Genomic DNA, 27,652 nt, shown 5'->3' with positions numbered 1-27,652 from the left:
TGTTTTAAACAATTTAACTTATACCTCCCTCCTAAACAGCAGCGCAGGTGCAGAACGAGCCCGGCTGTTGGCTGTTGGCTGCAGAGAGGCTGGCCACTGGCTGAACGCCTACCCGTCACCCAATATTGGTACCCACCTAGACTCCGAAACACTCCGATTGGCAATGGGGCTACGCTTAGGGGCCCCAATCTGCGCACCGCACAAATGCTCCTGTGGCATTGAGGTGGACCAGCTGGGGCGCCACGGGCTTGCTTGCCAACGTAGCGCGGGTCGCCTTTCGCGCCACGCTGCACTTAACGACATAATCCGTCGGTCACTTGCCACCGTCAACGTTCCAGCTGTACTGGAGCCTGCCGGTATAGCCAGAGACGATGGCAAGAGACCCGACGGGATGTCTTTGATCCCGTGGAGGATGGGACGTGTGCTCGTGTGGGACGCAACTTGTGTTGACACGCTAGCGCCGTCCCACCTCCACGGTACTACACACAAAGCCGGCGCGGCAGCGGAGGCGGCCGAGGCCCTCAAAAAGCGCAAATACGGGAGTCTCGACACCAACTACAACTTTGTTGCATTTGGAGTCGAGACTCTTGGTCCGTGGGGCCCCGCAGCACAGGGCCTATACTGGCAATTGGCGAAACGGCTGGTGGATGGGACTGGAGATAAGAGAGCTGGCAGCTTCCTCGCCCAACGCTTGAGCATAGCGATCCAGCGCGGAAATGCTGCCAGCATCCTCGGCACCATGCCACGGGGGCCGATTCTATTAGATTTAGATTTTTAGTTTTATAGTAGTTTTAGTTTAGTTAATTGTAGTTTAATTTTTTCTGTAAGGCTTTATTTATTGTTTCTATTCCAATTGATTTTAACATAAACAGAGATAATTATACTATCTTTGTCTTACTCTAGTACTAGCACCCAAAAGAAAAGGACGAGTATAGATTTTTTTGTTTTTATTTACTGACAATGTTAAGTTCACAGTTTTAGTAAATAGCATCAAATAAATACTGGCAACACAATTTGTTTCAAATGTAAAATATATACAAATATTCCAAACCAAACTATCTAAGATCGAACTTAGGCTTTTTCTCAATCACTTTAGATGCAGATGCGTCACTACAAACGTATTTTTGCCGGTAGTTGTATCGCTGTCATTGCTCGGAAGGCATTAAATTTGTACGTAGTTACGTATAATTCCTGTTTTAGCCGACGACCGAACTAACTTTGCGATAGAGTAGCTAAATCGAATCGCTACCATTCTGCTGATAGAGATCTGGGCAATTAACTATCAGACTCGTTTAACCGGCGAAAGTTTAAGTTTTTTACATGTATAATTTGAATAGCTAAAGGCCTTTTAGGTGACGTAATGGTTTCAACAGTATTATAATTATCGCACTCTGTAATTAATGTACATCAGAGAATCGAGTAATAAACATACGGCCCTAATTAAAAAAAAAACTTACGGCATCGATATTGATACCTAATACATACCACAGACCAATAAATTAAATTAAGACTTAAGAGTGCCGGAAACTTTCTTATCGGCTTTTATGCGTAGGCTTGGCTTAGTAATGTTTATAATATAGTTCTTAAATGTAGTTAATACGATGTTTCTTTATTACAGGGGCAAATGAAGATGTGCACGCGGTAAAGCCAGCGCGATGTGGGTCGCATATGCAGTGCTGCTCGTCGCCAGCGCGGCGGGCGAGCACGTGCGCGAATTCGTCGTTCGCGAAAACGCACGAACAGGCACTTTCATCGGCCATCTGGGGGACGAGCTGCCCGACGCGGCGCCGCCCTACACCATCGTGCCAGTCCCGGGCTCCGCCGTAAACGACGATCTCAGAATTGACCCCCACACGGGAGAAATCAGGACTAGAGTCCCGCTGGACCGGGAGAATAGAGACCACTATGCGTTGGTGGCTATTCCGGCAAGCGGCGACAATGTCAGAGTCGTCGTTAGAGTTTCCGATGAAAACGATAACGCGCCAACTTTTCCTACACCGGTCATGAATGTCGAGTTTTCAGAAAACACTCCGCGGGATGTTAAGAGGAAACTGAATCCAGCTAAAGATCAGGATTTAGGAGTGTTTAATACTCAAAGATACAATATCGTATCTGGGAATACTGACAACGCTTTTAGGCTATCATCTCATAGAGAACGAGATGGAGTTCTATATTTAGACTTGCAGATCAATGGATTTTTAGATAGGGAGACTACTGACCATTATGAATTGGTCATTGAGGCGCTAGATGGAGGTACACCTCCGTTGCGAGGAACTATGTCTGTAAATATAACTATTTTAGATGTTAATGATAGCCCACCTATTTTTACTGAGAGCGCGTATTCCGCAAGCATTCCGGAGAATGCTACTGTTGGCACACCCATTTTAAAAGTATCTGCAACTGACGCTGATTCTGGCGAAAACGGGCAGATAGAATATTCCATAAATAGAAGACAAAGCGACAAGGAAAACATGTTTAAAATAGATCCCGAGACGGGTGAGATTATCGTAAATAAAGCCCTGGACTTTGAAACAAAAGAGCTACATGAACTGGTAGTCGTAGCTAGGGACAAGGGCGCGCAGCCTCTGGAAACGACTGCATTTGTTTCTATCAGAGTTACAGATGTCAATGACAATCAGCCTACTATAGACGTTATTTTTCTGAGCGACGACGCTACTCCGAAGATATCAGAATCGGCGCGTTTAGACGAATTCGTAGCCAGGATATCCGTTCACGACCCAGACTCCAAGACTGAATACTCGAACGTGAACGTAACGCTCAGCGGAGGCGACGGTCACTTTGATTTGCGGACTCATGACAACATAATCTATTTGGTAGTGGTGGCATTGCCACTGGACAGGGAATCCCAGTCATCATACACTTTGAACGTTGTAGCTACTGATAATGGCTCACCGCCGCTGCACGCGTCGAAAATCATAAGCCTCCGTGTAACAGACGTGAATGATAACGCTCCGGTATTTCTGGAATCAGAATATAAAGCGAACGTTCTGGAAGCCGCTACGCCTGGAACGCCGGTTGTCCAAGTTTCTGCTACTGATGTGGACGAAGCTGAGAACTCTGAGATTCGTTATTCTTTACTTCCAACGCTGCAATCTGACTGGTTTGCAATTGATGAGCGATCAGGGCTGGTGACTACGAAGGCTAGGGTTGACTGCGAGACAAACCCGATGCCCCGCTTAACAGTGGTCGCAAAAGACCGGGGCCACCCGCCGTTATCGGCGACAGTGACATTGGTAGTGACAGTGTTAGATGTTAACGACAATGAGCCAATCTTCGACCAATCCTTCTACAACGTGACTGTCCAGGAAAGCGAAGCTGTCGGCAGCTGCATTTTAAAGGTGAGTGCCCAACTGTGAACTGACTATTCTACTCGTAACTATTCGCGTTTGATCTGATGGTTTAAAGGGTTTGCGCACCTATTTCTCTACACAACTACCTACAGGTATGACCTATTACGTGCTAAAACTTTTACTGCGCGGCTTGACAGGAAATCAATTTGCAATTAATTTCTGTTAAGTTTGATCGATACTAATTAGTATATGTAAAAGCAGACACATCGCAACGGTTACCTGATTGACTGACAGATTATTGCAATTTTATTGCCATGATTTTTCCGGTGTCCTAGAAGCCGATAATTGTTTTTTTAATAATTGTTTTTAATGCTTACCGGTGATAGGATAGAAATCATAAAGATAAAACGTTGATCTTGGTAAATATATTTTTATTACACCCTATATATTTTTTGTCTGACTCCGAAAGCTATTTATATTAATAATAAATTATATAATAGAATCATTCCTTAACGTACTCTTTATTGAAATAACTTATAAATTTATAAACAAGTTGTTTACATACACACAAACATAATTCCCGAAACAATCTACCAACAGTACCAACCCAACAATTACCCCGGCGAAAACTTTCATTAACTCTTATCTCCCCCATAACTCGCGGGATAATTTCTTTTAATATATTCCCGCGATATTGAAGTAGTTATAAATAAGGAGCATAAATCTATCGGGAGTGATGCCAGTTTGGGCGCATCGCATATTGCGATCTAAATTGAAAATTAAACAGTGCCCGTGAGCCGCGGGCGCGCTTTTGGCGTACGCGCCGTTTCTATCTTGCGCGGCGCGTTGTACCGTCCCGCGCGACAATCTTGCGCACCTCACATAAACTATAGTATTTTCAGGCCATCTGGCTGCTGTTAGTCTTACTTTGTAACTAAATTTGTGCTTAGACGGCAGGATAAGGTTAAGTAGGGCAAAATAGACATGACAACAAATTATTACAAAGCTTTTGTTTTACGTGCAGACCAAAGACCAAATATGCCGTGAGCTGAGCATTATTAACTGTAGTACCTATATATTCTGCGGACAATTGGGCTTATCGTGTACATATGAAATATATAAAGTCGTGTTTGTGATGAAGATTGCCTTATGACTTATGAAGTCACGTCGCCATTTTTTCACTATACTATTAAGATACATAATATTCATCTCCATATTTTATAATGCAAATACATATAACACCTAATAAGTTTCAACAAGCTCAAACAAAACGATTATTATATTATAATGATCATCAATCAGTATCAAACTTTTTTTGCATTATAAAAACTATGAATTACATAACAGGCGATGTCCTATCTACTTCTTATCCAAGAAATTTAAATAATGGTTCAAATAAATAAGCTAATTATAAATTGGATATCGAATAGGTTACGTATTGTATTAATCAAGTTATTGGCGTTTTTAATATCGGTTAGCACTAATTATTATACTTGTAGGTACCGGAAATTAATTTCATAATTTGATGTCGGACTTGAATGGTGGGACTATATCGTGGTTAGTGGGTACTTTTCTTTATTATGTCACACAGCCCTTGAATCTATATCCTCCTTGAATTTCTTCACTCGCTATGGGCCATGTCTATTATGGTAAAATTAGAGTTTTGAATGATTCACGGTTAGTTTCACTAGACTTATATTGACCGGGATATAGACCGTGATTACCTTTTGTGTTATTTGTGAGCTCCCGATATTTCGACGCAGTTACATGCATCATGTTCACGGGTGACTGAAGATAGCGGGTGGGTGTCAAAGTTGTGTAGACAGCGCTCTGTCTACCCTCATTCTTGCGCGTCGGCTGCGTTCACTTTCAACGTTACCAACGGTCGCATTCACACTTGTTGGTCCGGTCGCGTTCACACTCGTTGGTCTGTCCAAACACACTACACTCACGGTGTCACTACGCGTGTTTGATTCGGATATCACTGGTTTTTACACAAACAAATCACAGGATTCCACACATTTGACAGTTTAAACCCATCTTCACGATTAAAATTTTTGTATTTGTGAATTTCAACGGCTTCTCTTACCAATCTTGGTATATAGTGGCGTTCTGTCGAAAATTAAGGGTGGTAAACAGGAAGCTGAACTGATGCTAGGACACCTTAATAGCATGCATCGATCTATGTCGTTTACATTGGAAATGGAACAAGAAAGGAGTATTGCGTTTCTGGATGTGAGACTGAATGTTACAGGTTGTGGCATGCTGGGACACTCAGTCTATAGGAAACCGACTCACACGGACCGCTATTTACACGCGAGCTCGCACCATCATCCCAGACAGTTAAACTCGGTTGTGGCATCACTGACTAATCGAGCACACGCTTTGTGTGACTCGCTACATCTAAACCAGGAGCTGAACCATGTTCAGAGTGTCCTGAGGATGAATGGCTACAGAGTTAACATTGACAAGCGGGACACAAAAACCAAGCGCCTCACTCATCGCGTTGAGAGACAGCCAGCGTTTATGCCGTACGTCAAGGGTGTGACAGACAAGATATCAAAAATACTAAATAACTACTCTGTAAAAACTATCTTCACCCCGCACAGGAAAATTGCACAATTTCTGCGGTCGCCTAAAGACAATTTTCCCCTGGAAAAACCTGGTGTATACAAAGTTGAGTGCAGCTGTGGTAGTTCGTACATTGGGCAGACCAAACGCACTATTGCCTGCAGAATTTATTTTATTTATTTATATTTATTGATATATAAATGATATCCGAATCAAACACGCGTAGTGACACCGTGAGTGTAGTGTGTTTGGACAGACCAACGAGTGTGAACGCGACCGGACCAACAAGTGTGAATGCGACCGTTGGTAACGTTGAAAGTGAACGCAGCCGACGCGCAAGAATGAGGGTAGACAGAGCGCTGTCTACACAACTTTGACACCCACCCGCTATCTTCAGTCACCCGTGAACATGATGCATGTAACTGCGTCGAAATATCGGGAGCTCACAAATAACACAAAAGGTAATCACGGTCTATATCCCGGTCAATATGTCTATGGTAAAATTGGTAAAGTATGTATAAACTAAGGCGTCGTTTTGTTGTGTCGCTTTATCTGAATTAACATGATTGCTGAAAAAACACAAGTCATTTGAGCATTAATTCATACGTTACGATAGTCTACCACTTAATGAGGTGGTGCCACCTCGACAATGTTGCAAATACGAAACAAAACTTATAAACTAAACGTAACTAAAATATACTACCTATCCTAAACCTTAACTAAAATAAAAATTCACCCCTCGGTAAGGTGCCGTAGATACTGGCAGCATTACCCCGCTGAATTGAAGAAGATGATGGGTTGATGAGGTGGTTGGTAAGAAGTTTATCATTGTTAATTACGGACTGGTTAAATGGTTTGCTGCGTGCGACTGATTAATATTTGGTTAAGTAAGTTAAAACTAAATACTTAAACTAAGATTTAGCCCCGAAATAAAGCCACGTTCTACTAGAAAACCATCACGCAAGTACTGTACCCAACCGCCTGAGACCAAACGACAACGACAATCAGTGTAAAATGTCAGCAAATAAAATACATACTTAGTTATAGGTATATAACTAAGTATTTTATTTGCTGACATTTTATACTTTCACAGTAGCCAGATATTTAGTATTGGCAGATTTATTACTTTTAGAGTGTTCGGTCGCTTTAATTTGACCATGTGGTTAAGTATACAAAACGCATACCTGATTATAGCCGAAAAGAGAAGAAAAAAATTAAAGTTCCTGTGCACGTTTAAAACCAGTACGTAAGCAAAATGCCGTTTAAAAAAGCGTACAATTGAATTGTAGTGTCGACACCTGACGCATTGCGGTGTCACGAACTCACGATTACGAGCGGCGAACATAGCTAGTGATAGCTATACAATATAAAGTCTTTGTGAGCTATAATGTAATACTCTATCGTATTCGCTGTAGAGCCTGTAGACAAATGTGCGGCGCATCGCGAAGTCCGCGCACTAGCTTGGCGAGAAAATTTGGTAATACAGGGACTAAAATGGGAGGTTTTCCCGAGGGGCTACAGTATGGGGTTCTTCAAAAACCGGCCAAGTGCGACTCGGACTCGCGTTCCAAGGGTTCCGTACATTACACAGTTTAAAGTGTTTAAACAATGTACTTTTTATGTGAAATGTCTTTAAAAAACCCGTAGGGGTCGGATCAAAAACTAAGTAATTAAGACCGACTCACGCTTGACTGCACATTTCTAATAGGTTTTCCGGTGATCTATAGGTAAAGGTCTATTTTGTGTTTTTTTTTAATTTTTGACCCAGTAGTTTCGGAGTTTGCTTGAATAACTTCTAAACTATTTATCTTAAAATTATAAAAAAAATATATTTCAAATTCTCACAATGAGCTCTTTCATTTGATATGTAACACGATATAGTTTGACAAACTTAATTTTTTAATTTTCTCATTTACATGTCCATCTTTGGGTCACAAACTTACATATGTGTACCAAATTTCAACTTAATTGGTCCAGTAGTTTCGGAGAAAATAGGCTGTGACAGACGGACAGACAGACAGACAGACAGACGCACGAGTGATCCTATAAGGGTTCCGTTTTTTCCTTTTGAGGTACGGAACCCTAAAAAGGAGGGTACAGATTTTTAAAGGGTCGGCAACGCCCATTAAATATCTCTGGTGTTGCAGGCGTCCATAGGCTACGGTGACTGCTTACCATCAGGCGGGCCGTATGTTTGTTTGCCACCGACGTGGTATAAAAAAAATAAAAATCGGAGTTAAAATATGTACTTTCACGCGTCGCGTTACCAAATCTAGGAAAGCTTCGACATATTTGCATTTACAGTCTTCGTTGCCTTTGTGATGTTACCGGTCTCTCCAGATCTTAAATAGTTTCTCCATTGCAGACCTACTGATGGCTATGCGTCGCTTGATTTCATCTACGGATCCTCCGCTGTCTGATGAGACCAATGACCCCAAGTATAAGTATGATGATACAACTTCACAGTTTCCAATCGCTTTTGGTTTCACTACGTTATAACGGTTCACGACCATCATCTTGGTTTTCAGTCGGTTGATCTTCAAACCGAATTCGAGACTGACTATTTCAACGCGACGCAATAGTGCTGCTATAAGATGTTCGCTTGTTGCTAGGAGTGTGGTGTCGTCAGCGTAACGCAGATCCGTCCAGCCTTCAAGCGCTATCCTAATTCAAGCGCTATTCTCCTTCAAGCGCTATCCTTACTTTATCTAGTAGAGTGGGCTGTTAACAAATTACGCATTATGACATAGTGAGATATTATAGATAGACTTATAAGGAACAATGTAATATAGCAATTATCGAACGATTGTTTGTCCGTGTTCTCATTTCAAATTTAATATATCCAATTAGATTTGACCTACACGTTAGGTTTAAACTGAACAATTTTTTATTTCCTCAATTTTATTGTATGAAATGTGCAATAAAGTTTTATTATAATTCGCTTTATTTACATACAAGATATATACAGTGGTACTACGTAAACGAAATTAATAACTAGCTTAAAGCTAAAATAGGCCCTTGAGGCATTGTACCAAGGATGCTGGCGGCATTTCCTCGCTGTATCGCAATGCTGATACGTTGTGCGAGGAAGCTGCCAGCTCTTCGGTCACCAGTTACGTCAACCAGACGCTTCGCGATTTCTGCAAACAACTTGTGCGCGCTGGGACCCCAGAAAGTTTTAGTTGTATAATGTAAATAGGCCTTTAGGGATAAATGATATTGTTAATTTGAAAATGGTTGTTTTTTTTCGTACATGACATTTCTACATTTATTTAAATAGGTACCATAACGCATATAACGCGCACATGTTACTAATAAAACTTACTATCCGCTTTTTACCAATAGATTAACTGAACGTATCGTGAACATAATCTTAGATCAAAATATGTACATTAAACTACAAACTCAAATTGACTGTCCACTTGATCGACTTAAACATAATGGTTAATCTAGTTCACTTCCTCCATGTTTACTGTCGTCATACTGTATCCTTCAGTCCGGTAGCTTAAAGAAGCCGCCATCTTGGAATTCCGCCGGCAATGTCGCCATCGCCATGGTTACGGCGGCGAAGGCGCGCGAATACGGTAATGGCAGTTATTATTTGAGGCGTTAGGATACTGCTGGTAATAAAATCTTTGTCTTTGGCATTTTCTACAATTTCTACTCTCTACTTACAAACAAAGGGAGAAGCTAACTCCAAATGCATCTATTCTAACTATTTTGAGTAATTATTATGGGATTCGTAAATTGTGTTCTTTTAAACAAATGCATTGATGTGTTGAGTGAGACTAATCGAGAAAATATGTAATTAAAAAACTATTACTTCAAATATATTATCTTTCATGGCCATAATAAGCATGGCACCGTGCGAAGCATGGTGGGGGTAAGTAAAACGATCGCAGCGCATAAGGTGGTAAAAATTGACAACTAACGGATAAGCGTCTTTAACATTTCATACAAGTTCTACTCCTTATATATTCATTTAAATTGTATGGTGTAAGGGATTTGATAATTATTATTACTGTACCTGTGTAAATTTTTGTACTGTACTTGTAATGTACTTTTTAGCTGGTTATCAACACTTGATTATGATGAGACTGAGACATTACTTTTGAAAATTGTTTAACACAAAACTGTAATAAATACAAAACTAACTAAATTAGACTAAAATATTGTAACTTTATAAAATTGTTTAATACAAAGCTGTAATAGATATAAAACTAACTAAATTAGACTAAAATATTGTAACTTTATAAAATTGTTTAACACAAAACTGCAATAGATATAAAACTAACTAAATTAGACTAAAATACCGTAACTTTATAAAACTGTGTAACACATAACTGTAATAGATATAAAACTAGCTAGATTAGACTAAATATCATTCGAATATAATTGAACTAAACTAAAGTTGTACCTAGAAACAAATTTAATAGCAATAATGTAATAACTAATAACAGAAATTGTATTTATCTTATTCCAGGTATATAAACCTGAATCTCATTTTTGTCCTCAATTGTAAAAATTCTTAATCCAGGTATATAAACCTGAATTTCATTTTTGTCCTCAATTGTAAAAATATTATTCTAGTTAACTCGCATGACATAAAAATGTACATCTGGTCTCCCGCGATACAGGCCTAGCCTAGTGCGGGGACTCCTGGAACCTCCGAATGTCAATTCAGTTATGCACCAACTCTTTTCTGTAATTTGTGATATGTACCTACTATGTACTACAATTGTATTCGTTCTGTGCAATAAAAACATTTTTTATCTTTTATCTTTTTTATCTAAATAGCTTTGCAAATACCACATACAGTGGAAACTGGATAAGTGGAATTGCAAGGGACCGGCTGTTTAGTTCCGCTTATCCAGGTTTTCCATTTATCCAGTTTTCCACGTTTTCTCACTTACAGAGGCTCTCGCTAACAGAGGTTGTGGGTGCTAGTAATGTCGCTTATAGAGGTCACGTATATGGTCAAATAATAGATCAAGACTTAAATAATCGTCTTTTATTATGTAGATATGTAATCCTGATTTAAAAAAGCAATACTGTAAATAAGCCACAGTACTCGTATACAGAAATAATATCTGTCCCTTGTTATGAAGTAACTTTTATTTAAATAAAATCACTCCTAATATTTATTTATGCAAGAGAAACCAGTATGGTTAAGGCGCTAGTCGCTATTTTTGGCCGTAAACTCTTACTTTCTAGAGTATATATCTTCTTAACGGTTCAACAAAAAGTTATATATATATATATATATATATATGAATCTACATTTTATGTACAGCAATTCTAACGTTTGACTTTTTTCCTGTGACTTATAATTTCTCCATAAAAGGAACATTACGACAGGCCGTTTTGCGACTAACTTTGCTTATATCTCCTAAACGGTTTATTCGATTAAATTTATTTTTAAACCAGAATAAATGTTTTAACAGGCACTACAAATGCAACGTTTCATAATGTTAAAAAATCATATTTTTTTAAAGAAATCGAATATTATTCAACATTTCGTGCGTATGTTGCTCGAAAACGGCGTGGCCGGCAGTCGCGTGCTAGCTTTGGGACGAGGAGGCTGTGTCGCTCGTCGCTCCGTGCCTTCCTTGTAATCTGTATGCTTGTGCTGAGCCCAAGTGCAATAAAATTGGAGTTATTGTGGCCAAAGACTAAATAACTGCAGAAAGTTGATTTGGTTCTGACGCGCTTTAGCGCGCTTAACACGGTGTTTCGCAGTCTATTATTACGAAAATAATAACAATATTTCCACTAATGTTTGAGAAAGCTTCATTTGAAATATAAAAATAAAAGTTTTCTCACATTCGCATTTTTACGTTTTTAATAAAGTTCAATTCCTAACAAAATAATAATTAGTTGATTAATATAGGCTATCAATTTACGTTGTGTATAGATATTTATTTTAAAGTTAACTAACTTAGCGGTGTCACTCGCGTATGTTTAGTCACTCGCGCGACATGTTTCGGAGAGCCTAGGTCTCCATTTTCAAGCACTAACACTGTCCCCCGTCCGTCCGTGCCGTCGTGACCGCTACTCACTCAGGCACTGTTAGTGCTTGAAAATGGAGATCTAGGCTCTCCGAAACATGCCGCGCGAGTGACTAAAAATACGAGAGTGAAACCGCTAAGTTAGTTAAGTTATGTCTCATGATAGTTTAAATTCGATTTATTTTTAAGTTATTTATTTTTAATTGTGTTGTGAGATTGGGTAATTTCCCATTGATTGGTGGTGGTTGATGATGAAAATGAACAGTGGCAGGTAAGAGTCAATTGATATTCTTTTATAAGCTAATCATAAATGAAAGTAGGCATAATCCAAATATAAACTATAATATTTATAAGTAATGACTTTTACAATTGATCAAGCCGTTTAGTAAAAATACAAAAACGGCTTGTATTTTTTTGGCAAAACTATAAATTAAGGCGAAAGGAAATAATCAAACGTACTGACAAAGTATATGAAATGGGATGCGATGACTGAAAATATATTTTTTTACATGTTCTTGTGACCAGTTGATGGTCCACCGAGATACAACCGGCTGACCATTTTTTAAATCACATTAGTATCTAAACTATTATCTGACAAAGTATCAAGCGGGAGGCGATGACAATTTTTATTTTGCGTGGTTCGCTGGCTACCATTTCTTATCCACTAACGGAGCGGCAGCTGACGTCCACGAGGGTTCATCATACATAGCCGTTAACCACTATATCGGAGTAAATAACTGCAGAGCGCTGATTTGGTTGTGGCGCGCTTGTAATATAATGATAATATGATATTTCCCACGTAATGTTTGAGAAAACTTCGAACTTCGAAAAATAATACTAGTTTAACACTAATAGGTAGGTAACTAATCCCGAAATTTTATATGTAGGTAGATAGTAGGTACTTAATTTTATAAGTTAACTATTAATGGCATTATTTATATTTAATTATTACGGAAAAAATGACTATAAAATAAACACACTGCACGCCTCAATTTAGTACATACTAAGCTCTAGCTATAAATCTTAATCTGTCGAATTGACTTAGGTATTTATTTGTAAGAAACAGATAAGACACAAAAGTATAAAGTATAATGCATAAGGGAATATATTTTTATTATAATTTACGAGCTCCACTAAACGCATGATCTACTCATACTCAAAGGACAAAATATCTGCAAAAGATACACAAATACGAGTAGCGCCAATCGCGCGCTTCTGGGCTGTAGCTTATTTTTTGAACCTCGTTGTGGTGCCGCGAAACGAAATTCACGTACGATCGTAGTGAGCGGGGTGCGGGTACAGAGACGCTGAGACGCTCAAGGACACATCAGCGACTATCGTCTTAAATAAATCAATGTACCGATTGTCCTTTAATGAAAAAAATCCGTCATTTTATTATTTATCTTATCTCAGCACGGCACCGCACCACGGCTAAAAGAACCAAACTGAACGATGTCTGATCTCATACAAAATACGTAGCTAAAACACGAACCATAATGTTAACGAAACAAACTACTACTCTCGTTGTGACGGTTTATTAAAAATACAAATTTTATAACGCCGAGCTATTCCACTCATAGAGGTTTCGGAGACGGCTGCTTCCAGTTACAGAGGTAAAAATAAGAAATTTTCGAAAAAATGTATTCCGCTTATAGAGGTCCCAAAATTCCACTTATAGAGGTAATTCGTTGCCAAGGGACTGGAACCGAGAACTTAGGTCCACTTAAAGAGGTTTTCCACTAACCCAGGTTCCACTTATCCAGTTTCCACTGTACTATGAAATCTTTTTGTAGAAGATAAGAATGAGTATAGTAAAGTTATCCTTAAAAGATAGACATACACCATCACGGACTTTTTTGTAGAGCAATGAAAGAGAGATCTTTCCACCATACATTGTTTTGTTATATCTCAAACGGGTTGGGCAGCGTTTTCGATTAAAGCTCTTAGCCAGCGTGATTTTTTTCTGACTTCATTACCAAATATCGTCATATTTCAACCGATTTACACAAAACCTTAACAAATTATACGCCTTTACTTTCCTCAAGAATCACTCTATTCATAGGTGAAATCCGCATAAAACTCCGTTCAGTAGTTTTCACTGAAATTATTACGATTTACTTACTTCTTGCTTAATAGTTTTGACAAAATACAAGCCTATAGTTTCAACCGCTGTGTGGCGCTGTCATCGTGCACGGTCCCATGATATAAATAACATTCAAATCGCACGAGTAAAGCCGGAGCTGCTAACAGCTATCATTCCGACTCGTTTTTAATTTCAATATTTTATTAAAACCTGTAAATATGAAATTAATACGAGTAAATCACACATCTTCTCATCTGATATCGCACCCGCGACTGCGATGAAGCGGATGCTCTGGCTAATACTAGACCAGAAATATAACAGTTTATTTGAATGCCCTAAGGTTGGCCAGGCTGCCGCCGGGAGGTCTTTCCTTTCAGGCTGTGCAATGATAGTGATCATTTATGAGCTGCGTTTAATCGTTACAGCGCGCTGTTTTCCTACAAATGCGTTACCACTTATACTTTTACAGTTATTTTAAATACACTTTTATGTATGTGTAATACTAGCAAAACCTTGATATTTGAGAAATACTTTGGCCGTAAATGGTCATTTTTTTAGGTAGTGTATTTTTTTATTGTCGGAGGGAGACGTCAATTTTAAATAAATTAAGTGATATAATACGAATAATGTATGCATATTACTTGTAGTTTTTTGGGGCAATAGAATATTTTATTTCAACATATATAAAATAAATTAAAATCAAGATTTAAGTTTATTAATTTAAGTGAATTTGGAAAATAGTTAACTAGAACCAATCGAATAGTATAGATACGAGTACTCGTAATATAAGTTCCATTCATCCTTTTCTTAGAGTAAAATAAACAATATTTTATAATGCCCCGTTCACATTTATTCCAGTAGCATTCCAGTCCAGTGATAGAATCCAGCATTGAACTGGATCGAATCGAAATAAAACTATGAAAACGGATTATATCGCGTATATTGAATTTATAATACATCCCGACGTTTCGAACTCTTTACATTTCTTTACATTCTCTTTTCATTTTCTTTGGATCGAATCGTTTACATTCCAGTCATTTTCATCATCCAGTGAATTTATGGCTCGTATTGTTCTCCATACAAACATAGTTCCGCTCTCATTTTAAAACGATTAGCTAGATTGCTCTGAAACTTTGTACTTACAATAGGATAAGGTATATCTATGTCTGTAATTAGTTTATGTAGCTTCAGATACCATACTTAAAAAAATACAGCGAGTTTTTCATACAAAACTTATTTTTGCTCTATTTCGTTTGTTTTATAAACTGGAGCTATATAAAATAATTACAGACCTAGCCTCCTGTCATTGTATTGTTGCGTTACGTCCTCCACGTATATGGAGGAGTGCGTAACGGAGAAGGGAGTGTGAAAGAGTGTAGAGAAAAAGAAAAAAGGTAGATGTAAGAGGGGTAGGTTCTTTATTTAACGGCTTTAATGTCAATATGACACGCTAACAAGACGATTTTGGTAGAAATTTAAGAATACGAGGAGTCTTCTTGGAGAATGCGCACGTATGGAGTGGCGCGCAGTTAACACGCGTCTGGAGTGGCATGCCGGTAAGGCGCGCTGGAGCACGCGCTTGTATAGAGGCGTGCTGATGGCACGCGCAAGGTAGGGCGCGCTGGTAGCACACGCTTGTAGAGGCGTGCTGATAGCACGCGCAAGGTAAGGCGCGCTGGTAGCTCGCGCTAGTAGAGGCGCGCTGGTAGCTCGCGCTAGTAGAGGGGCGCTGGTAGCGCGCGCTTGTAGAGGCGAGGCGCGCTGATAGCACGCGCTTAGGAGAGGCGAGGTGCGCTGATAGCGCGCGCTTAGGAGAGCCGAGAGCGCGCGCTTGTAGAGGCGAGGCGCGCTGATAGCGAGCGCTTAGGAGAGGCGAGGCGCGCCGCTGATAGCGCGCGCTTTGGAGTTGCGCGCTGTAAGGTCACCCGCGAAGAACCACCAGACTTTAGGCGCGTGCAGAGAGCGTTCGTCAGACTTCGCCAGTAGTGCAGGAGCTTTTTTGGAGCGCGAGCGAGGGATTCTTGATAGTGCGGGGCCTGGCTTGGCCCCGCACGGACCCTTTTCACCGTTGTTCCTTGGTTGGGAACTGTAGCAAACTGAATTCCAGATGGCCGCTGGACCGCTTATATAGATAGCTCTAAGGGATTCTAGAGTAACAGTTGAAATTTTAAAAATAGTTATTAACCAGTAAGAATTTTGAGATAAATTTTGAATAAACTACTTGAAAACAATACGACCTAAACTTCATGCTAAAGAATTTGGAATAAATTAACAGTTTGACGGATTATGTCACTCAAAGAAAATGAAATTTAGGTCAAATAGCTTCGAAATAATAATAAAAACATGAAATAAATAGAAAAAACAGCAAGGTAAGTAACCGGATGGATCAGGGCCGCATTAGGGTAGGAGTTTAGGGAGAATTTAGAAATAGTAGCCATAAAGTAAACATTTTAAATCAAAAGTTTCAGGGAGTAATTTGGAAGACGAGAATCAGACAGGAAGACAAAGCAAAAGCGTTACGGAATTGGAGAATCCAGAGGATCAGCCCGTGGGAGTAAGGACTGGGAGTTAGGACCCAGGTATGAGATGATATAATATGTGCAAAGTTTCATTACAATCCAACACGTAGTTTTAAAATGAGAGCGGAGCTACGTTTGTATGAAAAGGTGCAATTCGGCCGAGCTTGCCAGGGGCTCTTAACGTTTGATCCAGCATTAGATTAACGGTCTACATTATTCCAGTGGCGCTGGATTAGGCGAGCTGGAATCAACAGGAGACCATCATTCCAGTCACGCGATTGGAATGCTTATTGGAATGATTATATTCCAGTGCCGGTTCACATTATTCCAGTAGTATTCCAGTACTGCATTCGATCACTGGACTGGAATACCACTGGAATAGATGTGAACCGGGCATTAGGTACAATTAGAGTTGCGCCGTTCCCGGTAACATTCCCCATTTTGTATTTCTCGCTCGGACAAAATGGGGAATTTTACCGGGAACGGTACTCGTATAACTTTAGGTACAATACAATAAACCTTTTCATCTCTCCTGTTCGGAAAGTTCACGTTTTATAGGCGGATAGCCGGGTGGAAAATTGCTTTTCCCACCAATCCCACCCGGTGGAAAGGAAAGTAATTCTAATACAAATATGCCTGGCAAAACTTTAAATTTTTCGAATGGTTTAAATTTTACCATAATCTTCAACTAATTTAATTTTATTGTTATTATGTGGTTTACCAATAATTTGTTCTAAGAAATATACTTAGCAATAATAAACAATTTGTTTAATAATTTGTTCTAAAGAAATATATGTACTTATCAAGAATAAACCTACATTTCTTGTGTTTGACTTTCCTCATAGTTGAAATGAAAAGTAGTGTTTAACTCGGGTAAAAGTAACCATCTCACCCTCGAACTATTGGCGCTCTCGCTTCGTTCGAGCGCCAAAATATCTCGGGTGGGGTGGTTCACTTTCCACCCTTGGTTAACAATCTACTATTAATCACTGACTCAGAGTTTTGTTTTGTTTCTTTATCATTGATTTTTAATTTTCACTAGTTAGGTTGTCGGGGTTTTCGACAGAAGCCTCCTCTAAACCTTTTCAGTCTCTGTTTTGAGCGGTTTTTATCCACTTTGGTAGGAAATCGTCCTCCCATCTCATTTTTGAGTGTCCCTGACCTCTCTTGCTTTGTATAGGGAACCAATTGGTTATATTTTGTGTCCATTTGTCTATTTTCGATCTTGACATGTGACCTGTCCACCTCCATTTTCTTTTTCTTATTTCTCTGGCTGCGTCTCTGACTTTAGTTTGTTCCTGATTGTTGTTGTCAGCCTCTAAATACCTGTCATTTATTCTTATTCCTAGCATGCTTCTTTCCATGCCGTGTTGACAAACCGCAATTTTTTAAATGTTTTTCTTAGTGCATGCCCAGCATGCCCATGTTTCACAACCGTATGTCAAGCATGGCAGTAGACAGGTATTGTAGAGTTTGCATTTGATTTTCATTGATACACTTTTGTTTTTCATTATCTATTTCATAGACCAGTATTTTTTCACACATACATACATAGACATGTGAGATTAGACGGATGGATTTTAAACCAATATCACTATAAATTAAAATAACAAAAATGTAAAATAAATTAATGTGAAAGATTTTTCTAGGTCTCGTTCTCCAAGATTAATAAAATTTATTTTTGTTTAACTATAATCTTTGATCAATTGGATCAGGAAAAACCTAAACAGCCTCTAAACACCTCGGGACAAGTTCTCTTATGGGCCTTGGTCACGCGATTGCTAATGATGGTAATGATGTAACGAACAATTTATGAGGTTAAATGTGGCCATACCGGAGCCTGTCAGAAATTTTGACGAAAAAACAACACTGAAGTCATTTCAGTTGTTTTACTTGAGCAACACTTTTGCATTGATCGTTAAATGTTTAACGAGAAAATTAGCTTTTGCTCGCAACTACTTCCGCGTAAGCTGCTCCCACCCTCTCCTCTGATTTCTGTTGCACAAAATGTTAATCCCAACAATTGCACTCCCTTAGGCTTAGGGCGTTGATTCAGGGACAAAAAGTTTTGTCTTTTTTCAGGTCATGAATTATCTGTGTGGTAAATTTCACATTTTAAATGTTAGTAGAATTTAGAGATGCCATGAATATTTGGCATCTATTCGGTATTCGGCCTGTTCGGCCACTTTGACGAATATTCGATATTCGACCGAATGTTGCCTGCTATTCGGCCGAATACCGAATATCTCTTGCACCTACCTTATAAGAAAAATTACACAATAAAAACAACCAAAAACTATACTCAATACTCAATACTCAATATTTTATTGCAAATTCACAAAGTAGTTGTACAGGTGGTAAACTTATAAGCTAGGTCTTTGTGAACCCTGTTGGGCACTGCAATATACTATAACTACAACTATAACTATAATTAACAATTCCAAGGAGAGGAGAATTTTTGATTAATTATTTTAACATACAATCATTATAAGCAAATGTAAAAATAAGAATTAAAATGTCAAAATGTCACTAGGTATATTTAATATTCAAAATGTATTCTTGGAAAGTTGTTAAACACGAAGACCCTTATTAAATCACATTTATAATCGGGTCTATCGCGAATTTATTTTGTTACCTTTATTTACCGATGTTTCGAGACAGGTTTCACTGGTCGTGGTCGCGGCTATCTGACGTCCCATCAAAATGTCAATACAGAGATTTGTGTGTGACGATGACCCTTTTTTGAGCATTTGTTGATTACAAAATATTTTATTTTTATCATTGGTCTGATTTGATTTGATTGACTCTAACTACATTCATTAACAAACAATATGTTTTTACAAACGTTGTGCTTTGTTGGCGAACAGTTTTCATAATAATTGTGACTCAAAATGTTCGCCTGTCAGAATATTCGGTCGCCAAATATTCGGCGCTTCGGCTGAGAGGGGCCTAATATTCGGTATTCGGCCAAAACCACTATTCGGGGCATCTCTAGTAGAATTATACAGGGGCTTCATTCACATTAACCTTGCAAAATTTATACCGGCTCTGTAAATATGGGATCACACTGACATGCCGGATAAAACAACATAAATAGTTTAAAAAAAATCATTTTTTTGCTTATACTTTAGGCTGAACGTTTCTTTAATGTTTTCGTTAATAATATTAGTTATCCAAACAAAACATTAATATTTATTATTTAGGAAATAATCGAAAAAAGTGCGACTGATCAAATGAAATAGTAACAACAAACACGTAAAAAAGATGTAATAACGATTCCGGGAATTTTCATACGCAGCCTACGCATATATTTTTCAGTGTAAAAAAGTTGTATGCAACATTGAAATTTAGTTTTCTATTTCAAGATCGGCATCCGTTAAATTGCATGCAATGAAAGTATTGCACGCGACCGCAGAATGCATCTGCAGCGCACGTAACATGTTGTGTAACTGTGCACTTGTAAATATGCTCGTAACTTCGGGGGATGCGGCGTTATAACGTTAAGAGAGAACCACATTAAGGAGCAATATGAGGCCAGATATTATTAAAATTGAGACATTTTAACCCAAATTTGTTCCCGGTTACATAAGTTATTATATTTTTACGTAAAATGTTTATTTTTGTTCTTGACGATGACGAATAGCTAAGTTTGCCCGTAAGCAGCAAGAAAGTTTGTGTTTCTCTGCGTGTAGCAATAAAGGAAGATAAGAAATAACAACCTAAAGTTCCTAAACACAATGTTAACTTTGTAAATTGTGATAAGGTATAGTCTGTCCGATTCAGACTATACAACTTATTTGGATTTGTTCAACTATTAAATGGATTGAAATCGAATACTCAAAAGGCACTTTACTTATCTCAGAAGATGACAAATAATATAATGAATCCTCATATCGGTAAGAACTACTCTAGTTGTCTACCTTTATACGCGTGTCTATGGTAATAATACAATTAATCCTTATATTGCCGATTTATGAATCGAAGTGGGTATGTACAGTATGCTGTACATACCCACTTTATTCTTGTAAAAATAAATACTCATTTACTTTGTTCTGTTTTAGAATATATTTTATTCGTGCACTCTGTAAATAATGTATATAATGTTTGTATTTCTCTATGTAAGTGAATTGTAATATACTTTTGGAGAAATAAATTCTTAATCCATAAACCATATCGGTAAGAACAACTCTTGTTGTCTACCTGAATACGCGTGTCTATGGTAGTTTGTTTAAAAAGAAGAGCGTTTAGTTTCTCACGAAGGATTAGATAGCTATTATTAAGTACTTACGTTAAGAGGATATTGTTACGGAATACCTTATGTACACACAATATTAAATATTAATCATAATAGTGGGGTAAGCTGGCAATAAAATAAAAATAAAACCGCATCAAATCGGTTCAGCCAAACGCGAGATAAGCGCGAACAAACATACATATTTACATACATACATATACAAGCATACGGGTCAAACTAAGAACCTCCTTTTTTTGAAGGCGGTTAATAAAACCTATTCTTAAATCTATTCGCATTATGAATATAAATAAAGCATTCTTATTTCTATAGATTTTTCATCTTTGAAAGTAAGATGTAACTAGTACTTAGTTACCTGAATTTATACCATAGACAAAGCAAAGTTAAAGGAAAATAGTACATTACGATACAAGTGCGGAAAGTTGGAAATTCGCAACGATTGGCGATAAATTAAAACGTGACTGAAAGATGTTGTGTGAAATATAGAGGTTCTCGTTAACTAAGGTTGCGTTTGACGAATTTATTTTATGGAGGTGCAAATAACCATTGAAAGTAATTTCATAAGTTTATATTCTGGTTTTCTGGTCTATAATAAAATTTTATCATGCACTCAAAAGTTACATTAAATACTACTTAGTTTATCTTCTTATAGGTAAGTATTTACTTTTTTCTCGGGAATTGTTGACTAAAGTTTTATTGAAGTGTAATATCGTATGCTGTAGGCAGACTATGTAATTTATTCGATTTAAACGAAACTCTTTCACCTAAACGCGGTGATAGTTACATATACCGAATAATATCTGAGAGACCGAGCTTTGCTAGGAAAACATAAAAACTCAAAAAATCGTGTTTTACCAGAGATCCTTAGCTAGATCGATTTTTCGCCCCGAAAACTCCCATATAGCAAATTTCATCGATATCACTACATAGTATAAAACAAAGTCGCTTCCTGCTGTCTGTCTGCCCCTATATATGCTTAGATCTTTAAAACTACGCAACGGATTTTGATGCGGTTTTGTTTAATAGATAGTGTGATTCAAGAGGAAGGTTTATATGTATAATACATCAGCATTGCACCCGTGCGAAGCCGGGGCGGGTCGCTAGTAGAAATATATATACAAGAATTTCTCGTTTAAAGGTATGAGAAGAAATCATAATATAGCCTCGTATTCATTAAATATTTTATCAGTTTTATAACAGATAAAGTTATTGCTATAATAAGGAACGACCCATTTCTTTAGTAAGAGGTAACAAAAACGACTAATATAAAGGAACTCATTGTTTCCATAATAGAGGTCTTACATATATGCGATTTGTTGAAGTACAGAGGTAAAATGAAGAAAAACAATCTGAATTTCATTTAAAGAGGTTCCATAATTTCAATTGTAGAGGCCTTTGAGCCCAACGGACCGGGACCGGATCTTTGGTTGCAATTATTTCCCGTTTATCCAGGTCTCAATTAACCAGGTTTCACTTTATTTATTAGGCTCGTCGACGTAGCGTAGATGTTTAAATTGAGTACTTCATTCGCTATAACAGCATTCTGTCCCATTTAGGTTTATCTAAAACTGCACTATTCGAGAAGCGACTTAACTATCGATAGACCAAGAATTGGCTCGATAGTATCGATTTCCGTCGATTTATCGAGCGATAGTTAAGGCTAGCAATTCGTAAATATGCCATTAAACGTTAGTTCTGTACATTAGACCCGAGTCGATTAAGGGTATAGAGATAGCAATAGATATATCGACTGAAGCTTTAATTAGTTGCCTTTACAGTTTTACCATTTCTTTTATTGGATTCGCTTACCTTCTTGCATTAGCGATTTAAGTGTGGACTTACTTGTATTTTGTCTACATGTAGTTTAGTTATAATACCTAAATATCTATAGCTTACCTTTTATCATGTCGTGTAGAAAAGGTACCTCTGTAATGGAACAATCGTATCCAGCCAAATACGTAAAATAATTATTTTCACGTCTCAGGCTTACCTACTAATTCAATAGGCTAGATGACAAATTTTCGTTAATAGTATCAATCGATCGGGTTTGTTGTTAGGACCAAATGTCTACATGGGACCCATTGCATTAAAGGAATACAAAAGTCAGAAATGATAGTCAAAGTCCGACAGTCGTACTTCACTCGCGAAACGCTCCTAACAAAACGATCGATAAGTGAACGTGACGTCAAGGTCACTGAGAGCCCACCTTGAAGTATGGACAAAACAAGAAAATTGCGTTTTTGTCGGTGAAATATTGCGTTTATGTATATAGTTGCTATACAATATTTTTTTGAATAAAATGTAAGGAATCGAATAGTACCCTTAGTTTTTTCCTTTTTGGAAGTTAAAAATAACTTAAATTTTGAAACTTTCAGATCCTGTGTTTTACGTATTACATATTTCCATATATTATTTTTGTATCCACATTATTGTGATAAAATGCTCATTTGCTATCTATTTTACTAGATTTTGTTATAAAATTCAACATGTGTCATCATCCCTATTAGAATCGAGACGGTGAACGACTTTGTAATTTTTAGATATATGGACGTATACGCAATAAAATAAGGTTAAGCCCTGGCATACGTAATACCTCGGCCAGACTGCTCATCGCTCTGCAGTGCTCCTCGCTCTGCTCCTCGTGCTGCCACACACTGCTCCATACTTCATATTGCCAGTCCTTTGACGGTGAGGGATCGGTGGGCATGATATGACGAGCGGCATGATGAGTAGTTCGGCCACTGTACGTTTCTGCCTACTTCCCTCGCGACTTCCCATGCCACTAGTCGAAGTATGTGGCCGAGGTAATTAGACTTTCCTGCCTGCAATGTCTCGGATAAAATATTGTTACAACCCTATAAACAACTTAATAACTTAAAAAATAAAGACGCACTACAGCTTTACTCGGGTTTACGCTTTATGACCGAGAGGCGAAAGTTAATTTACATAATTGACCCTAAAATATAGGTATAGGGTATGACAGATACTGTCCAGTGCCAGTTTCCGTCCACTTGATGGAGTTGCCACAAAAAATTGCGTTTCAATATAAAATATAAACCTACCTTACCGCACAATTTTGGACTTATTTGCAATTAAGGGTCCCCGGCAAACTCGGTTCTCCATACAAACGTAGTTCCGCTCTAATTTTAAAACGAATAGCTAGATTGCTCTGGAACTTTGTACTTACAATAGGATAAGGTATATCTATGTCTGTAACTAGTTTATGTAGCTTCAGATATCATAGTTTTAAAAAAACCGGCCAAGTGCGAGTCGGACTCGCGCACGAAGGGTTCCGTACCATTACGCAAAAGACGGCAAAAAAATCACGTTTGTTGTATGGGAGTATAATTATTTAATTTTGTTTTTAGTATTTGTTGTTATAGCGGCGTATATAAAGACAGACAGACAGACACACATACAGCGAAGTCTTAGTAATAGGGTCCCGTTTTTACCCTTTGGGTACGGAACCCTAAAAAATACAGCGAATTTAATCTTTTCATACAAGGCTTTTTTTGCTCTAATTCGTTTGTTTTATAAACTGGAGCTATATAAACTAATTACAGACCTAGATATACCTCATGTCATTTATGCAAAGTTTCATTACAATCCAAAACGTAGTTTTAAAATGAGACCAGTACTACGTATGTATGGGAAGGTGCAATTCGGCCGAGCTTGCCGGGGACTCTAATGTCTAAACTTAGTAGATTAGAACTAACATGACCAATTTTATGAAGTATTTAGTTTTCGTCCACGGGCGGACGCAAAACCAAATAGATAGCTAGGCGAATATTTAGTATGGTGACTTTATTTAAATACAGTGTGGAGTTTTTTTTTCTATTTATCTACTAAATAAATTTGTTTTTCCTCAATATGATCTGTATCGCCTATTAAAGCAGGCATTTAGTTTACATTTTAAAAACGATTAATATATAATGATTTATTTATAAGTAAACAAGCTAAAATAAGAGTTGTATAGATTGCATATATATATATATATATATATATATATATATTCTAATATGCTTATTACGCATGAATAAATATCATTCAATAATTGATTGATATTAACAATAAAACAAACTAAAGAAAAACAATATCAACCCAAATTTTCATTATTTTTAAATAAGCATAAGTTGCTTTGTCCAAGTAAATCTGTTTGTAAGGTAACTTTTTATTTTGTACTTAAAAATCCGCCATCGTTCAACACAATTAACTTTTAATTCCGCGTGTGCAAGCGAAGGTCTTCGAGCCACAGATAGTCTTATAATTAACTCGGTGTTGCTATGAATATTCGCTGCTCTATTAAAGGATTTATCGGATAAAATATCCATTTTTAATCGCGTGATAATCGATTACGCTCGCTATTTTTAATTTATTATTTTAATATGCATTAACTGAAATACTAAAGGATATGCGTGTAATTTGTAGGTGCCTAGACGGGTGAGTGACGGCTTACTCCCTTAAATTCAGTTTATAATTTACGTTAATAGTATGGCTTTGCGTTTACGATTAAAATCCATACATGACGCATCCTATGGAATTAATTATGGTTGGTTATTATTATTACACTTATTATCCTCTTGCAAATCTCGAGTTGGAAAATACTAACAACACCTGTTTGTGTATGTGTGTAACTGTGCTAGAGTGCTAGCACTATAGCCTGACAATTATTAGTAGTTTATGTGACTGCTACATAATGAAAGGCATTAAAACTCGAGTGTGGGTTTATGAAACGAACGTAGTGAGTTTCATAATAGAATCACACGAGTGTTTTAATGCCTAATTATGTACAGTTACATACACTGCTTTATCTACACACGTATTATAAACTTTCTATGATATATTCACTAACCTCATATTACAGCCGACATTGGGGCATAGTTGCTCTCTGGCGGAATTCGCGGATATGAGGTGGCGTCTCCGAAATATCTTTATCGCACATTTTACACGAAACTTCACTAGAGCTACTTTAAAAACAACAAAACAAATTATTTTTTACTTACAAACTAATTAAAAGATAAACTGCACGTCAAATGGCGGCAAAGAAACCTTTTTTAACGCATGTCACGCATCCGTAGTTTTTTTTTAATTCAGAGACAAACTAGAGTGGGGGTCGATTGCCATATCGTTCGATACCAACTAACAAGCGAGATTTGTCAAATTTGTATGCAATTGACATTTCATTTCGAATAAAACGTCATCTCGACTCATATTAGAATAGAGGTCAAATCAAATTTCTTTGTTTTTCAGAGATGTTCGAAATTTGAATAAAATAATGTTATCGAAATCGATGTTATTATTTAACAATATTCGTAGTGATATCAAGCTACTAAGATATTGTGATATAGGTAATAATTTTAAGTCAGATCAAGACTATTTTATATATGTATGTATATTAATGAGTAGGTATGTAGTAGTTAAATAGTAACTTGTTGAGACAATCTTGACAAAAGTAGAATATTTGAATGACCATCTTCGTATGATGCTCACTGTAAGCTCAGTCGCTACAGTAGGTACAGACACTCGTGGCATGTATAACCATTAACGAAGCTACCAATAAAATAAGCAACCATCGTCGTATCAAATTACTGCATTAGTAATTCAGCTGAATTTTCCGTATCCTTTAAAATAAATCCAGATTCACATTTTTTTGACGAATGTTATTTCGGTTTTCTTTTTTTAGCAGTAGTTACATATATCTATCAAAAATATGACTACCTATTGTTAAAGTGAGTCGCTTAACTTCAAACTCGGGTAAATCCATCTGTCAGATTATGCGATTTTGGTATTAAGAAAAGGTATTAGGGTAGATATTTGCTGAGAGGGTCGAATCTATTTACCTGAGTTTGAAGTTAAGCGACACAAGTAGTCTAACGTAGATATCTTTAAGACGGTTCACTATAAAATAAGGCAAATGTAAGGCTGATCGAGTAGGTAACCCAACGTTGTTAATGAATCGATGTTCTTAATTTAAAATTCAAAACTACAAGCCACCGACGGTTGCATTTTTCATTTTTTTTTGTACGCCGACCAACTAAGAAAGGAATCATAGAGTATCATTTCCCTTGTGGTCGTAATACGTTTTAACATGGTTAGTTGTCATTAGTAAAAAGATTTTATTACGAGATGTATTCCCACAGTTGTGTAGGTACTATATAATATGTGTATAGAGTTTTTGCGGGCACGGTCTAGGGATGAGAGATTTCTTATTGTTGATTAATGCTCTAATTAGTGAGATATGCTGTTGATTGACTTTAGTTTTGTAAATTAATATGGTACTCGTAAATCATCAATAAAACTTGTATAATTGACTTTGTTCAAAATTAATGCTTGCTACTTACAGGTAACATGGTTAGATTACCCTTTTTTTGACTATTTTAACTATTTATGGGCTTGATACTTTCTCAGTGTCATATTTAATAATGTGCTTTTCAACACACTTGCTCAAAACGACGTTTTTATTCCACCGATTTTTGGCTCATAATCCTAGATATTAAACACGCGTGCTCTTTCAGTGTATTATTCCACTCGTGCTTTTTCATTATATTATCCGACTGAGTTAAGAAGCTAACTGATTGCTAATAATATGCATGGAAAGGGAGCCTGCTTTAATTGGTCGGACTGGCGGGCACGGGCGCGCCTGACCGCCTGCGCAGTGCGCGGCCGGGGCGAGCGAGGGCCGGCCGGCAGTACGAGTATGACAGATGAAACACACAATACTAACTGTTTTAACTATTAAAATTAGATTAATATGAAAGTTTCTATTTTTTCTCGCAAGTGTGTTGAAAAACGTCGTATGAAACGAGTGTGCATTGGTCATTACACACATCGGCTTTCTTATTGCGCGCTCGCTTACAGCTCGCGCGCACAATATCGCCTCGTGCGTAATGACCAACTTAGCACACTTG

At 37.6% G+C, this 27,652-nt stretch overlaps 1 protein-coding gene across 1 annotated transcript in view; it reads left to right on the top strand.

Annotated features, from left to right (window-relative positions):
• LOC134745573 (protein dachsous) overlaps positions 1 to 27,652 on the top strand; it is a 392,633-nt gene that overhangs the window by 13,491 nt on the left and 351,490 nt on the right. The window contains exon 2 of the mRNA XM_063679649.1: positions 1,619 to 3,359. Within this exon, the coding sequence (XP_063535719.1) occupies positions 1,656 to 3,359 (1,704 nt within the window). The 5' untranslated portion in view covers positions 1,619 to 1,655. The remainder of the gene's footprint in view (positions 1 to 1,618; positions 3,360 to 27,652) is intronic.

Source organism: Cydia strobilella, chromosome 1 (genome assembly GCF_947568885.1).
Source record: "Cydia strobilella chromosome 1, ilCydStro3.1, whole genome shotgun sequence".
In the NCBI taxonomy this organism is placed as follows: domain Eukaryota; kingdom Metazoa; phylum Arthropoda; class Insecta; order Lepidoptera; family Tortricidae; genus Cydia; species Cydia strobilella.
Note: the sequence above shows the minus strand (reverse complement) of the source record. Positions and strands in the feature narration are given on the sequence as shown.